General features: G+C 39.2%; 1 protein-coding gene across 1 annotated transcript in view; it reads right to left on the bottom strand.

Moving 5' to 3' along the window:
- Window positions 1-17,814, bottom strand: part of ARP4 (actin-related protein 4) — a 66,436-nt gene that overhangs the window by 14,002 nt on the left and 34,620 nt on the right. The window contains exons 9-15 of the mRNA XM_088966107.1: window positions 11,456-11,509; window positions 11,308-11,368; window positions 9,072-9,123; window positions 8,370-8,436; window positions 7,202-7,264; window positions 7,035-7,097; window positions 5,575-5,637 (exon numbers count right to left, since the gene is read on the bottom strand). Of these exons, the coding sequence (XP_088822233.1) occupies window positions 5,575-5,637; window positions 7,035-7,097; window positions 7,202-7,264; window positions 8,370-8,436; window positions 9,072-9,123; window positions 11,308-11,368; window positions 11,456-11,509 (423 nt within the window). The remainder of the gene's footprint in view (window positions 1-5,574; window positions 5,638-7,034; window positions 7,098-7,201; window positions 7,265-8,369; window positions 8,437-9,071; window positions 9,124-11,307; window positions 11,369-11,455; window positions 11,510-17,814) is intronic.

Raw genomic sequence — 17,814 nt, 5'->3', positions numbered from 1 at the left:
AGGTCTCCCTATTCAGCAAGGAGTCTCCCTAAGAGCAGGACTCTTGTAATCTCCTATTTAAGGAGCCACTATTATTGAATGAAGGCATCAAATTTCAGTCAAGAAGAAGAGTTGAGGAGAGTTAGAGTGATCTCTTGGACAAATCACCACTTAGGTCGCCACGATAGGTTCTGCACGCAAAGGGAGGGGCAAGGGGAAGCTAGAGGTTCTCCCCGTGGACCGACCCGTGACGAGATCCTATTCTCGAGCTCATAACAATTTGGTACCAGAGCAAGGCGTCATGGGTAATCTGGAGCAGCTGTCGTCCAGGGTCCACGAACTCGAGCACCGACTCATTGATGCCAGCTCGGAAGTACGGGAAATCAAGGACGAAGTCAGGGAGCTACGGTGTCTGATGGAGTTATTCCTTTCTAGCAAAGGAGGAACACAGAAGGGGTGGCAGCCACTAGCGGCCGCTGACCAGATCTGCCTAAGTCTTCCGACGAATAGCAGTTCGGCAACCAAGGGGCCGCAGTCATCCCCAAGTACAACAGGTTAGAATTTCCATCGTACAACGGCAACAGAGATCCCTTGAGCTGGTTGTACCGGTGCGAGCAGTTTTTTCGAAATCAACAGACAGACGACCGGGATAAGGTAAGCCTAGCCGCCTTTCACTTAACAGAGGAAGCGCAACTCTGGTTCTATCGATTAGAACAGGAAGAACCTAGGCTCGGTTGGACCCAGTTCAAGTCCTACTGCCTCTTAGATTTGGGCCCCCACTGACAAGCAGCCCCTTAGGCGAGTTGATTAACCTTAAACAAACTAGCACGGTGGCAAAATACCAGCGCCAGTTCCAGACCCTCGCGAGGGCATCTTCAGTGCAACCGGACCAGCAGGTAGACATGTTCACCGCTAGGTTAGCAGAACCCCTGCGGGTGGACGTGGAAATGCAGAATCCCCCCAACCTGGTTACAGCCATGAATATAGCTCGCGCCTTCGAACGCAAACTACAACTCAGCCGCGGAACCTTCAGTATGGGGCAGCCTCCATCAGCATGGGCATCCCCGGAACCACTCGGAATGGCTCCATATTCAGCAGCCAGCCAAGAACGGAAGCCACAGACGAGCAACAATTCCAGATCAGCATCCAGTATGGGGAGCAACGTCGTTGCACCCCCTATTAAGCACTTGTCCAGGGCTGAGATGGCGAAATGTAGGGCGAGGGGACAATGTTTTAATTGCGATGAATTCTACTCAGCAGGGCACAAGTGCAAGACTTTTCTACCTCCTGGTGAAACAAGAGGAAGATGAGGATGAACCCTCTTCATTGGAACCCAATCCAAGAGGGCAAAGTCATTCCACCTATCCGGATTCCTTTGACGGTGTTTCCCGACACCCATCCTTAATTCGAGATTGAGGACAAGCTCGTAGTCCAAGATGGGAATAATGATGTGGACGCGTATTGGGAGCAGCAGCAGCAATGATCCGGTGTTCTCATCCTATCCAATTCGGCAGCAACAGTCTTATCCATTCAGCAGATTAGATTAGACTATCATGTTATTCTTATCTTATTAAGTTAGTTGATTAGATTATCTTATCTTATTAGATTAGGATTAAGAGAGACTTATCTTATCTTATCAGTCTTATCTTATCAAGATAGAGCCGGAGGTCTCCCTGTTCAGCAAGGAGTCTACCTAAGAGCAGGACTCTTGTAATCTCCTATTTAAGGAGCCACTATTATTGAATGAAGGCATCGAATTTCAGTCAAGAAAGAGAGTAAAAGGAGAGTTAGGTGATCTCTTGGACAAATCACCCTTAGGAAGCCAAGATAGGTTCTGCAAGAAAGGGGAGGAACAAGGGAAAACATGAGGTTTTCCCCATGGACCGACCTGTGACGAGATCCTATTCCCAGGCCCATAACAGTCTCTATCACCCATTCCCAAATCTCATGTTGTAGAGGAAGTGTTAATTCCTGCTAATGTAAGGCTCCAATGAGCTAACAGGCCACGATACAACCATAAGATTTTCTTGTTCCCAATGGAGATAGGATGCATCTTCAAACTTGGGCTGTTTTTCCTTACCCTTAATGCAGCCCAACTTTACATTTCATCCAATATACAGTTCAGCTACTGGAGACCATTCCAGATAATTAGTCTCATTCAGCCATACTTTAGTTATTGTTTGTTCAGACTGTTGTGACCGGTATTTATCCCCATACCATGCTTCACTTCCAAGAGAAGTTATTACATCAATTGTTTATTGCATATGATATTTTCTCCACATCAATCATTGTTTGATCACTCTGAACAACTAAAACAGCCATCTCAAGTCTTTTACAATGGCTGCCACACAAAAGAATCCCATGAGCACTAATTCCAACATCATGACAATCCACAAAAAAAAAAAGAAAAACAAGAAAACGTGGCTGGAGATAAAACAAATGTGGAATCGATTCCAAACCACTGATGATGTCATCTGATGGCATGCTCTCATTACCAAGGGTCTGTGCAAAAAAAAAACAAAGACGAACAAAAGCTTTCCAAGGCCAGCTCATATGCTCCGACACAACTTATATTGATTAGGAAAATGAAAGAGATATTAAAAAGAAACATAAGAATCAATTTCAACCCAATTGTCTTAATCCACCAAGGGGGTGTATATTATCTTTTATAATGAAGGTTAAAATTACAGATTTGTCTTCATTTAGGTGTAAAATGCATTCTAATGAAAAAAAAGGATGAGACTAAAGGGATAGGTAGCAGGAGCTAACCTAGTTTTGGTATTGGCCACACATTCATTAATCCTAGCATTCATTGGCCACACAATAACAATAACAATAACAATAACAACAACAACAACAACAATAATAATAATAATAACAAAAACATAGGAGAAACAACCTAAAAAAGTGAAAGGCCTGTGATTAGCCAGTCTAAGGTGTTCGTCAAAACTTGATTCCAGACCCTATTCTAGAAAAGGTCTGAGAAAAGGCTGGCCTCTTAGAAATCCATCTTGACTAGTGTGGTGGGCACCATTGGAAAAATGTAAAATGGCATCCTTTTTCTCAATTGTGTTGTGTGGCATCTGTGCCTGTGTAGATGATACACATATGGACTTTATTTGGAGAAGGTGGAAAAAAATTTAAAATTTTCATTTAGTTTAGAAGTGCACTCTGAAAACTTCTAGGTTCAGGCATGAGACACTAGAGAATGGTGAAAAACCTCATTGATTGGGAAACAGCATTGGCACATAGAGCTCATCCCATAGCCAAAAAAAGGTTGGATAAAGAGCGCCCTATATGAAAAATTTTAGTCCCCACCCAGATCTAGCAACCATCCAGTCATCCACCACTGAACTATGCTCTCTTGTAATCCATCTCATCTGGGCTGATCTGCCCACTGTTGTTTCTCTTGATATATTTAGGTCCTGCCATGGTGGCCAATCTCCACAAGCCACATCACTACACAAACTTTATATTTTTCCTCACCTGCTTTCATAGTCTTTGTTCTCCTTGATGTCTAAAGAGGAGATGTGCAATATAGCAAAGTAGGTAATGTGCAATATTGCAGGGAGCCCTTAAAGGAGGTATTTCGTGATTTGTGTGCAATGGCAACAAAAAAAAAAAGATTATTCCAAACTTGATTATTACAAAATCTTATTATTAGAGGCAAGAATATTAGTTTGAGACCATTCTTCAATAAACCCCAATGCTTGGAGGTTTGAATCAATGGAATACTTATCGCAAGAACCAAGATCAAGAAAGTGAACCTGAACCCTCCACCCAGAGAATAGAAATGGAAACCCACCAAAATTTTCACCATTCAATCTTTCTTCAAGAAGCTAAATAGCTGGTAGTCAAGTCCTACAAGCTTGTGTGCAAAGCTCCTGTGAGTTCTAGCATTACATTCTCCATCTGGGCAGCAATCTCAGGGAAATGTTCAACTGTTGATAAACTAGTTAATAGATGCAAGGACATTCCGAATCTCTGTTCTTTGCAAATAGGTAATAACAGCAAATCACCTGTTTCTTCCTGCATATTTGCACATCTTGTGATCTTTATTTGTGCAAAACAGCTTATTTAATAACCTTTTGTTTTCGTGTTGTTATTTTGGGTTGGTGGGTAATCCTTTTGTATGGCATCGTGCTGCTAATAAGAAATGAAATGAAATCATGGATAAAATAAACTAATTTGTACAAACTGAAATGGGGATTAAACAAGTAATCTGCATCAGTTTTTTTAAAAGGTGTGTGAGGCGTACACCTGGAGGTGCCCCTAAAACACCCTCAGGTGTATGCCAGAGGTATCAGTACCTCTGAGGCATGCTAGAGGCATACGCCTCATGTGCCTCAGGCACACCTTATACAAAAAGGCAAAAATTAAACAGAAAAAAGAAAGGAAAAAGAAAAGAAAGGGAAGGGAAAGAAAAAGAAGGGAAGACAAGAAAAAAAAAAGAAAAGAAAGAAAAAAAGGGAAGGTAAGAGAAGGGAAAGAAAAAATAGAGAGATTAGATCCTCCTCCCTCTTCTTCCTTCTCCCCCTCCTCCTTTCTCATCCTCCTCTCATGGAAGCTTATGTCTCTTACATTCTGAACTACGCCTCACCTCCAAGTAATGGAATGCCTCACGTCATGCCTCCACATTTTAAAACATTGGTTTGCATTTTAGTAACTTAGTTGTCAAAAGGTTACAAGTTTCTGCCCTACTTTAAGTAGAACCAGTAATTCTTTGGTAAATTGTGAAGAATGTGCAAATATTTAATAAAAAGAAGCTAGCTATGCAAGGAGGCAATCATAGAAAATATTTCTATGAATATGGTGCATTGGGTTAGAACATTGACATCTTTGCACACTGTTTAATGGATGCAGCTTGGGTAATCAACACTATTCAGGCACTGGACATGTATTTAGCAACAGTCATGGGACTGTTGTAGCAGAGATACATGTCTTAAAAGGGTCCAATTGGTCTTGGTGACTCTACAAGAGCTGAGATACATGTCTTAAAAGGGCTAGTTGGATAAAAGGCTGAACAAGAAAAACATTCGGGTGGAAGGAGATTCTGAAGTAGTTGTGGGTTGGCTAAAGAATAATCGCCAAGTAACATGGCAACAATGGCAAACATTGAGTGAAATCAAACAACTAGCTTTTTTTTTTTTTTTTGGTTTTTTAGGTCCCTTGGTCAGCAAATAGCTTTTTCTTTTGTTCAGTGGGTTCCTTGAGCAGCAAATGGCATGGGTTATTCACTTGAAAAGCAAGGGGTGAACAGGAGAATAACTATTTTGGAAGGTAATCATTTAAAGCTGCATGTAAAAGTAAAGAGTGGGATTACATAGTGATGGTTAGCCTAACGATGAGGGCCAACTTCATTGGATATAACATTCTTTTGTCATAATCAATAAAGTTTCCGATGTTAACAGCAAAAAATGTTCAACCAGTAATTAACAATTTGAGAGAGATTTTAAAGATCAGTGACCAAGAAAGAAGAGGCCCATCAAATATTTGAAAGAAATACATGCTTATACATCCTAACTAACAAGACAGTAGATAAGATCAACCTTAACAGTTAGTGAGACAACTTATATATCTATCTAAAGCTCTTACCTCTAATAAATCCTTCTCTAGACGCTCTTTCAACTGCTGCATTGATGCTGTCCCACCAGCAAGCTGTTTATAGGAGAAAGTGGTATGAAATATATAAGACCAAGAAAGATGCTATGATTGATGAAGGATCTTTGTATAGGCTGCATTTCTTTGTTATTTTTGCAGTTCAAAAAAAGGTAGTAATAGGATGGATGATAAAGGGGAAACTACAGTCCTTGGATGCAAGTCTGTGCCATTAGAGAGGCTAAATCTTTGTCACTAAGGTAGAACACCTCGTTAAGGTAGGTCCAAAGATCAGCAAACTCTCTAGCAGATCCTTGGCTAGATAAGGGGCATATGAGAATGAGGTTTATTCAGGTCCTTATGAACGGGGTAGGATACCACATAAGCATTGGATATTTTCTGGTACAGAGTTGTCGACTTCTCTCAACTTAGCAATTGGATCATCTTATATTCTATACTCTATTGTATATTCAATAAATCACATTCATCAAGAATAACCCCAGGTAATTATAGCTAGAAATAACTTTGCTTCCAAAATTCTAGTGCCAAGGTAATCAAGAAGTATCTAGGTTGATAAGCACATAAGAAATCAACTACCAATTAGGTATATGGGGAAATCGATGACACAAAACAACACAAAAAAGTAGATCATTAGAAATTATACAAGAAAATGTACAAAAACAAGGACACTGAAATGCAAGGAGTGTTTTAGAAGCAGACTATAAACAAATTCATGGTTGGAAAATCATTAACTTTTTGAAGGAAGAAATAATTCCATTTTCTTGTTTGAAAATCTTTTTGTTAGAAGTCAAAGATTGGTTTTCTAATGTATTCTTGGCTTTGTACATACCAAATGTACAACCCCCAGTTGTACAAGGGTTTCTTTTTGAGTAACATGATATTTTACCTTTCTCAAAAAAAAAAAAATCATATATATTATATACAGGAGTCTTAAATTGCCTAGTGAAAATATATTACTCATGACACTACAATTTAAATTTGTCAAAGTGGTCTAACAAGAAAATATTTGACTAAAAGAAAACACCCTAAATGCATTAGAGCATATCATTACTTTTATAGTTCCTAGAAAACAGTTTAAAAAAGTATGTTGCCACACCGACACATTTGCAAGCTTTATCCGCTCAAACATGTTTGTCCCTAACCATACAATGCCAAGAGATGTTCAGTGGATAAGGACGACTCTTAATTGATAACTTAACAGGTAAGTCGCAAAAGCCTCATCAAAACTTCTGTAGCCAAAAATGTTCCAAGAATCACCTTCCACCACAAGAAAGGGAATATGGAAGTTTGTGGCAAATCTCAGGTCTAAAAGAAGAGAGATGCAGTATTTCACCTTTGATGAAACACAGAAGTTGCTAAACCATATGAAGCTTCACCTAATACTTCCATGTTTCCATGTAAATATTTAGTAAAAACAGAAAGTTAAATCAACTTACCAGTATACTACTGAATAGTTCTCTTCGGATGTCCACATCACACTTATTTATACTTTCAATAACCTGAAAATAGATTCATAGAAAGTTAGTTAAACAGTTAAACAGAAATAACTATTCAAATCCAGACAAGATCATGATCATGCATAATAATACAATGAAGGATATACCATTTGTGGAAGCCCGCGAATGGTAGGATTAGACTCAGAAAAACTCTCCATACCAGGAATTATCTACTCATTGAGATAATAAATAGAAAATTCAATTAGTTGGAATTTCAATGGATTGAAAACAATAATAAAACATCAAAATATTTGGCCGTGTTATTAAAATAAAAATTTGAAAATAGCAAAATGATAAACTTATACCAACCATGGGTGTGTTCCCTATGTGTATGATTTTGTTTTTCAAAACAAACAGAACCGTAATATCAGCAAAAACCATATGATTTCAATGATGTAGCTGTTGTTTTTGTTTTAGAAAACAACAGCATACATATTGGCAAAGACCCCCTAAGCTAAGAAAGAAGAAAATTTCCCAATTAAGCATTTGGATATTTTATTAGGTAGCTAGAAAAATTATGTCTGCATCTGTCTGCCTAAAGAGAAACAACCAATATACTTTACTCTTCGGTCTTCACATTATTAAAAATGTCACTCATCCATTAAACAGGAAAACATATCTTAGTCACTACTACTCACTACTAAAAATCAAGTACATGCAGATCAACTCCCACCAAAAAATCATTAAGACATGGAATTTCAAGAGATCATCACGTGTCCATGCAAGGCAGATCTGGGACTAATATCAAAATGATAGTGCTGCATTGACCAATCATAGAACCCTATCCAATAAGTACAACACATTAGCAGTCCACTCTCAGGTTGGAAAGAAAGGATCAGAGAAGGATCCTCCAGTTCCTGGTTCTTAAAACAAGCATTCTTAAGACCAAGGAGTCAGGGAGAGAAAGGGGGAACCTCTCAGCTCCTGATTATCCTGTTGCAGGATCCTCCAGAAACACTTCACAGTACGGATCCTAACTCAGCACCTTGTGAAGTGAAGAGTAGCTCTTTGAAGAGCACAGTACAATGAAAATTGTGAGCCATGTTTGGGGGTCTTATTATCTATCATTGAACTCTATGGTAAAATTAGCAGGGGAACCTAAGAGCTGGTGCATAATCATGTACGAGAAAAATCTAAACAACCCATTCAGCAAGCGTGGCTGTAAGTGTGTGCCTAGGGTTGGTATGAAAAAGAGTATATACCTTTTCTTAAGAAGAAATTTATGAAAAAGAGTATATACAAAATCTGGAGTTTTTAATCTTGGGAGCCACCCACCTGAATTAAGGAGGGATTAAATAGAACATCAGGAATCTTGAATCTATCAGCTCCAATTTCTAGTGTCCTGTATTAAATCATTCAAAGAAAAGGTTATAGACAAAATAAAAACAGATACATTAATTTAACAAAAGTGTGGCCACAGTGAGTCGGTGACATAATTAAATGCATGCATGCATACATACATGCATACATATATAAGCACTTAGGAGTGGACACAAATCAAGCTTTTCACAAGCTATTCGAGCTCGGCTCATTAAAAGCTTGAGTCGCCGAGCTTCGAGTTGAGCCCAATAAAGTTCATTTACATATAAAAAATAATATATTATATATATATTATAAACAAAATATATTTATACAAATATATAAATAAAATATAAAAAGAGTATATATATAATATTTTTATTTTTTATATGTATAAATAATAACTAGTTTTCATAATTCTTAATTTTTATATGTAAAACAAAAATAATAATTTTTTTATTTTTATAGGAAGTTTGGCTCACAATCAAGTTCAAGCCTTAGAGTTTTTTGGAGAGCCTAGCTCAAATAGCTAGACTTTTGGCTCGGCTCGGCTCGAATCCACCCCACTCAAGAATATATTAGTATATAGATAGTAAACCTTGGTCAAAAAACAAATCACAGACTGTATTAGGTACCTCATAAAAATTGATGCAATACATAAAATCAGAAGGAACTTACTGTCCATCAGGAAGCTCATATGATGTCATTGGAACATTGGCATATGCAGTCTCTGTGATAGGCAAAACCATAGAGAAATTTTATACATGAATATCCAACATGTACCACAGAGAAATTTTATACAAGAGATCAATAGAACTCCAAACGAAATTTTAAAACAATATATATTTTAAAAGGATACAGTCTAGAAAAGCATCAATACGAATTTTATCAGAACAAATGACAAGTTCATAAATTAATTCCTTCAGTTAGAAAAGGACTCCAACAACCTTGTGACCTAGAACTCTATTTCCTAGCTTCCCCTTTTCATTGTACCCTCACCTTAGCTGGAAAGAAATAAACTACAGCTAACAGAAATAAAACTTTTTTTATAGTATAAGAAAAAAATTATAAAAAAAAAAAGAGAAAAAGATACAAGGTTATAAAAAAAGAGAAAGATAACACGCAAAAACAACCAGCCATGTGACTCTGCATCACATAACCACCAGAACCTGATTTTCTGCTGCAGCACTTGACCAGCCTCCCCCACCCACCTTCAAGCATGTCTACTTAAACCACTTCAATCAAGACTACTCTAGAAAATCCCCCCCCAAAAAAAAACATGGAACTTTGAACCACTCATGGCTCTTAAAACTCCAACATGGAACTTTGAATCACTCATGCCTCTTAAAACTCCTCTTCAGCCTCCACACATACCCAATTCCATGTGAAACATTTCCAACATTTGTTCTAGCCTATGATTCCATAAAGGCTTTCCTTGTAAACTCCCCACCCAAACAGAACAATCCCAATTAACTTGAACTTCCACATCTACAACTCTCTTCACCTCCAAAATTTTCTCAACCATTCTTACCTGATTGAAAACAGCTTCTGAATCTTCTTCACGTGTTCCTCTGTATCATCCAAACCAGTCTCCACTTCCTCCCCCTGATGGTCCTGCCATTTCTCTGCTTCATCCTTGCTCTCCAGCAAAGTCAGCTGATCTAATAAATCCCGTTTACCGCATTCCTTTTGACTTCTTACTTTAACCTCCGCCCTCTTCCTAATATAAATCCTATTGATTTTTTTGTTAGGCCTTGTGCCAATGATTCCTTCCTTAAGATGTGAAAAGACGTGTTACATGTACAAGATGAAAATTATTTGCCCCTTTTGGTTTCTTTATAACCAGCAAGTCATAATCTTCTTTATGTTGGAGCTCCACCCACTGTCTCCCCAAATCCTCAACAATTTTATCAACAGACACCACTGTCAAAGACCCTTCAGATTCTATATCCAAACCAACCTCTTCCTCTATAAGCTGGGAATATCAGCACCTTTGACTTCAAACTCATCATTTTCAGCATTTATACCAGCATCTTGAAGATCATTCCTACTATCTGCTGAACTAACCACGCCAACAATTCTGCTTACCTCAGTCAACCCAACTATGATGTGTTGTACCAACTTTGAGCCCTGAACATCCAAAGCTCTTGAGGAACAACCCTCTGAATCCTACTTCTCAGTTGCACCACTTCTCAGTTGGTGACCACCATCACCAACATCATACTAAGATTGTTGAGGGAGAAAACTGCAGGAACCAACCTTCAAAAACACCCTTCTCTGAACCCCAAACAAATTTCATAATAATCTATTCTCATTTCCTCTTCCCCTTCACATTTCTAAACTCCCTTGGACCTGTAAATTGACTCATCTTCCATTTAAAATAACCAGTGTGAAATCCCATTATTACCCCACCATGCTTTAACCTTCACTATCAATTCCTCTTTTTAAAAATTTCTCACCTCTAGTATAACTAATTTTATATCCTTTAACCTTCCTCCCAACAGAAATAAAGCTTATGGAGGCCAAAACAAGAAAAAGAATTAACTACATGAACAAAATAAACAATATTTGCCGAAAACCTATAAAAATGGAGAGGATCTAGACAAGGTGTTGGAGCAAACAACACCATAATATGGAGCATCAGGGGCCCTGCACACACATTCTTTGATATCACAATAAAATATTACAACAAAACATAAGAATATTCTCTCTTCATCTCTAACAAAATAAATATTACTAAGCAATAGCAAAACATGCAAACTAGGTAGTGCATTTGATAATGAACAAAATAGATGCTCACGATAACAAAGGGAAGAACAGAGAAAAAGAAGAAAACAGCACAAAATATTGAGGCAGTAGGCCACCAGGTATATATTCTAGGTATGGAAGGGAATCGAGAGAGATAAAGACGGACCATCGTATGGAGCATCAGGGGCTCTGCACACGCATTCTTTGATATCACTTACAATGACCCTCTGACAAAATAGAAGATTGTTCAGCAACAGGACCAGTTAACTTCAGATCTCACGAAAAATGAATATCATGTTCAAATTGTGACATACCTGGGAGTACAGCTTGTAACTTTCTGTTGTATTTGGAAAATCTAGATCTACTATCTGTAAAATTCAAAACGGAGTAAAAGATTAAAAATATAATAGAACAACATATGAAGGTATGAAAAGAACAACGTGAACAATAAAAATAGTAGATGGTGTACATGCATGCTTGCATATATAGAATATGGGTCGAGGATTTCAAAGGTATTTCCTCAGTAAATTCATTCTTCAACAAGGTAACAGGAGGAATTGAACTTTTTTTATGAACAATGAATGACTTTATTTATAGATTAATAGCATAAAAGATACACAGAGAAAGTTCCCAAAATGAGGCACGAGACACAGCCTCAGATTAATGCAAAGAATTACAGTTTAGCCCAAAACATCTAATTCCTATGCACCCCTTGTTTAGCTAGTGAATCTGCTAAACTATTTGCTGATCTTTCCCATTGGAATTGGAATAGCATGTTTGTGGTTAGCCATTTGAATCTTCGTAAAGCCCCTTTATAGGACCAGGCTGCTGTTTATGGTTCTTTTAACCACTGATCACAAATTTGGAATCACCTTCGACTAACAGCTGTTCACAATTCAGTTCCTTGGCAAATTCAGCTCCTTGTAACACTGCTTGTATTTCTGCATTGACTGAATCCCCTACTCCTATAGGGCCAGAATATAAAGTGATGGATTAGACCCTCTGTATTTCTAAACACTTCCCCAAAACCAGAAAGACCCAGATTGCCTAAACTGCTGCCGTCAAAGTTGAGCTTAATGATCCCCTCTTGTGGAGGTTTCCATTTTGCTGGCAGTTTAGGTCTTGTAGTAGAGCTTATGGCAACCACTTCCCAATTTCTCCATAAATCATCAAAGGAGAATGGAGAAACTAGTTCCAAGGTCTTTACACAATTAATGGCTCTATTAATTAAGCATTCCCATATAATGATCCCATTCCTCTCCTTCTCATCAAAGATTCTGCCATTTCTATCCTCCCAAACAGTCCAAACTAGTGCAGCCCTAGCACACTCCATAAGGCTCTACCTCTTTTTCTTAGGTCACCTGAAAGTTGTAAGTTCAAATAGATTGCTAATCTGCATTGGCATTGTCCACCTGCACCCAAAGAGACTAAAAAGCTTTTCCCAGAGACCTACAAAAAGACAACAAATTAGTAAATGGTAACAACTTTCTCCATTTGCTTTGCAGAGGAGACACCAATTGGGGGAGATACTGAGACAAGGTCTTCTTCTTTGTAGGTTGTCTAAGGTGTTTAGTTTCTCAAGTGAGACCTCCAAACAAAGAGCTCCCACTTTGGGGGGAACAGGATTAGACTAGATCTCTTTACAAGGGAATGGCTAAGAGCTAGGGACAGAACATAAGGAAGAGAAAAAGGAGGCACAAGAGAAGGTACACGAAGGATTAAGGGGTCAAATACGAGCATCCGGTTTAGAAGGGTCCAAACAGATAGGATCAAGCAAGCAAAGTAATTGTGTTGTCTGGTCAAGCTCAGAATCTCAAGTCTTTACTGAATCCCAAATCCCAACTGAAACCTGAAGTCAAGGAGAAGGAGACAAATCTTTGAACTAGTTCATTTTTAAAGCAAGAGAAGGAATACAAATCCACAAATCCTCCCAAAAAATAACCCTATCCCAGTGCATACATCATACCGGATTAAGTTTAAGAATTGTGGAAGAACACCATAGATTGCCTTCCAAGGAGAGTTAGCCCTCCTAGAAATGCCAGCATCCCAACCATTGCCTTCTGCTTCATGAATACTCCCTACAACTTTGCGCCAAAGTCGTTGCCTCTCCAAAGCCATTTGCCTAAAAGAGCCGAGTTTGTCTTCCCTAGATTACCCAATCCCAGACCCCTTTACTCCTTTTTCTTGCATACTACTTCTCATATAATCAAATGACCCTTCCTTCCCTCTCCAGGATCCCACAAAAAAATCCCTCATCATCATCTTCTCCACTTTCATCACCTCCCTTTGTGGTATCTAAAATACAGAAAAGTAAATTGGGAGATTTGCTAGGGTGGATTGACTTAGAGTAATTCGACCCCCAAGGGACACATACTTTCTCTTCGAGGCCCCCAGTTCCTTAGCACACCTTTCCACCATGAGATTCCAAAAACTTCCCTCCCTAGGATTGGCTCCCAATGGTAAACCCAAGTATCTCAATGGCCAATTAGATGTCAAACAACCCAACGCCTAAGCTACCTCACCCAATTCCTCCTCTAAATTCAGCCCCACTACACAACTTTACCACTCCTTTCAAATTCCTTGCTACCCAAGGGTCCCCAGTCTCACAAAGAGAATAGGTGAATAACAATAACACCCTTTCTTCCAACTCTCCAACCTCTAATCAAATTCAGCCTATCCGCTAGTAGCTAGAGATGTAAATCAGTCCTCCAATATTAGGTGTAAATTTGAAGATTAGAAGAAAAAGGAAGAAGAGAAGTAAGAGCAGCAGCACAAGAGAAGAATATGGCGAAAAGAGAAGGAAGAAGAAGAAGAATCAAATTATCTTCCCTTTCTCCTCTAATCCTTTTTTAATAAGAATTAAAGTTAGAGTAATGACAACTATGCCCTTAAGTGGGCGGCCAGCTAGGCAGTAACATAAAGAGATTAAACAAAAAGAAATAACAGGCCCATTAAGAGAGGCCCATTAGCCAACAATAAAAGAAAAGATAATACAAGAGAAGATACTAGGACCCATTCGGCCCAGTCTCTTTACACTCCCCCTCAAGTTGAGCATAGATGTCAATCATGCCCAACTTGCTTATATAGTGTGTCATTTTCCCTCTTGGAACTCCTTGGTCAAGATATCAGCCAATTGCTCGTCTGGTGTGATGAATGGCAAACAAACTTCTCCTAAGGAAACTCTTCCCCTTATAAAATGTCTATCAACCTCAATGTGCTTAGCTCTGTCATGTTGAACAGGATTATGTGCAATGTTGATTGCCGCTTGGTTGTCACAGCAGAGCATCATTGGCTTCTTGTAGTCAACCCCCAATTCTTCTAGAAGGGATCATAGCCACAATAATTCTGATACACTATGTGCCATTGCCCTGTTTTCTGCTCCAGCTGAGGATCAAGCAACTACAGACTGTTTCTTACTCATCCATGACACAATGTTCCCAGCGACCAAAGCACAAAAACATGAGGTGGATCTCCTATCATCAATACATCATGCCCAATCAGCATCAGTGAAAGCTTCCAACTTCATGTGTCCATGTTTAGCAAACAGAATACCTTTCCCTAGACCTTTCAAGTAACACAGAACCCTTTCTGCAGCAGCTAAATGAGTATCTCTGGGAGAATGCATAAATTGACTGATAACACTTGCTACATAGAAAATATCTGACCGAGTCATGCAAAGATAATAACAACTTCCCAAGCAGTCTCTGAAACACCCCCTTATTAGACAAAAGCTCACCATCTGTAGCAGAAAGCTTATGATTAGGATCAATAAGAGTGGAGATTGGTTTAGCTCCAAATTTACTAGTCTCAACAAGGAGGTCAAGGACATATTTACGCTGAGAAATGAAGATACCATCCTTAGATCTAGCAACTTCAATGCCCAAAACATACCGAAGATATCCCAAATCCTTGATTTCAAATTCAGAGTTGAGAAACCTTTTTAGTTTAATGACCTCTTGAGTGCCATTACCCGTGACCACAATATCATCAACATAAACTATCAAGAAAGTCCCCAGAGAGCCATTTCTCTTCAAGAATAGGGTATGATCAGATTGAGTTTGTGTGTAGCCAAAGGAGACAAGAGCAGCCCTAAACCTCTCAAACCAAGCCCGAGGAGACTGTATGAAACCACAAAATAGATTTCTGCAATTTACACACCTTGCCATGCATTTCCTTCCCATACACCCCTAGAGGCAAAGACATATAGACCTCTTCATGCAGGTCTCCATTCAAGAAAACATTTTTAACATCAAATTGGTGTAGGGGCCAGTCAAAAGTAGCGGCTAGAGATAACAAAACCCTAACTGAGGTCATCTTAGCGACAGGAGCAAATGTCTCAAGAATGTCAATGTCATACATTTGAGTGTAGCCCTTAGCAACCAGCCTAGCATTAAACCTCTCAATAGAGCCATCGGAGTGATATTTAATGGAAAACACCCATTTACAACCCACTAGTTCCTTCCCTTCAGGCAAGTCAACAATATCCCAGGTATGGTTCTTATGCAAAGCATCCAGTTCAGCCATCATAGCATCCCTCCATTCAGGTTGAGATAAGGCTTCCTGTACGGACCTGGGTATCACATGGGAAGAAACAGATGCAAGAAAAGAGTAGTAGGAAAGAGAGAGAAGGTTGTAAAAAAGGTGTTTGGAGATACAATGGGTTGTACACTTCCACTTGCCCTTGCGGAGAGCAATAGGAAGGTCAAGGTCTGGGAAAGCTGTAGATGGGTCAGAAGAAGGCTGACCTATTACCTTAGTAATGATGGGAGGAGCAAGAGGCTCTTCTGTAGGAGTGGAAACAACCTGCCCATGTTAGAATCTCTACCTTTGGTACCACCTTTGGAGAACAGGAGGAGGAGTTATAGGAGAATGTGGTGGAGGAGGAGGAGGAATAGGAATATCGGAGGTAGGTCCAGTGGGAGAAGTAGACACCTCATGATAGGACTCAAGAGGAATGGGAAGGGGAATAGTTGGAGACATAGCAAAGGGCTCTTCAGATTTCTCCCCCTCAGGAGAAATGCTAAAGGAAGGAATCAACTCAGCAAAGGTGACATCCTGAGATACAAAGCGGGTGCCACGAATTGGATCAAAACAGCAATATCCCTTCTGTGTGGAAGCATATCCTAGAAAAACACATTTATGAGCCTTAGGTTCAAACTTGTGCCTTTGATGACTGTGAATATGCACATAGCAAGTGCACCCAAAAACACGGAGAGGAAGAGAAAAAATATCCTCATCCGAGAAGAGAAGGCTAAAGGGGGTTATGAAGTCAAGGACCCGGGAGGGCATATGGTTGATCAAAAAAGTAGCAGTAAGAACAGCATCTCCCCAAAATTTTATAGGAACATGGGATGCAAACAAGAGGGATTTGGCAACTTCAACCACATGTCTATTCTTCCTTTCCGCCACCCCATTTTGTTGTGGAGTGTAGGAACAAGAACTTTGATAAATAACCCCAAAAGTTTCAAGATAGGCGGAGAGGGTTCTCTCAAAATACTCCTTAGCATTATTAGAACGGAATATTTTGATACGAGTGTTAAACTAGGTGAGGATGAGTTCATGAAATTTTTGCCCAATAGCTGGTACTTCATCCATGGATTTCATGAGATAAATCAAAGTGTAACGAGAGTAGTCATCAATAAAAAGGATAAAGTAATTGTAACCCCCCATAGTTGGCAAATGATATGGCCCCCACACGTCAAAGTGAACAATATGAAAAGGAGAAAGAGATCTTTTATTGCTTACTGCATAAGAATGTCTACAATGCTTTGCCAGTTCACACGACTCATAATGAAGACTCGATAAAGACATTCCCTTAAACATATCTGAAAACAAATGACTCAATGCAGAAAATGACAAACGATCTGGTGTGTCCAGCAAGTATATTTCGTTCGCCTCATGGCCACTCTCAATCATCCTCTGAGATTGTAGGTCCTGAAAAACACAATGAGTGGGAAAAAAGGCTATGCTGCAATTCATGGATTTAGTTAAGCTGCTAACAGATAAAAGGTTTTGTGTTAAGTTTAGGGACATGAAGGACAGAGGATAAATAAAGGGTGTCAGAGGTCTTTATATCTCCTTTACTAGAGATGGGAGCAAGAGACCCATCAGCAAGGGATATTTTATCTTTGCCAGAGAGAAGGTGGTATGAGCAGAAGAGATAAGACAGGCTAGTCATATGGTCTGATGCACTAGAATCAATAATCCAAGGGATTTTATGATTACCCGAAATTGAAGCATGATTTGCTGAAGCACGAATACCTGACTGAGCAAATGCAAATGAAAATGATGTGTTGTTGTTGAAAGAGTGAGATGAAGAAACAGTAGCTTCCAAGTGATTTAGTAGCCTCCCATACTTTTCAAAATCCGCCTTCATTGCTGCCAACTGCTCAATGGTTGATTTCTCTTCACTCTCCTTATTTCCTCCTTCAGGTATTGTAGCAGCATTAGCTGCCTTAGGCTTTCCTGCCTAACTGCCCTTCTTAGAGTTGTTGTTATTCTTAAACCTATCAGGAAGAAGCTTCCAACAAGTGTCCTTTGTATGCCTCAGTTTCTTGCAATATTCACATATCTGTTCATTTTTCTCAATAGAACCCTTTGGCTTTATTCTAGCATGTGCAAAGTGTTCTGTAGATGGACCCTGCAACTGAACCTGCCCCCTACTCTCCTCACT

This window comes from Nelumbo lutea, chromosome 1, assembly GCF_056320005.1.
Source record: "Nelumbo lutea isolate HS-2025 chromosome 1, American lotus-T2T, whole genome shotgun sequence".
NCBI lineage: Eukaryota > Viridiplantae > Streptophyta > Magnoliopsida > Proteales > Nelumbonaceae > Nelumbo > Nelumbo lutea.
Note: the sequence above shows the minus strand (reverse complement) of the source record. Positions and strands in the feature narration are given on the sequence as shown.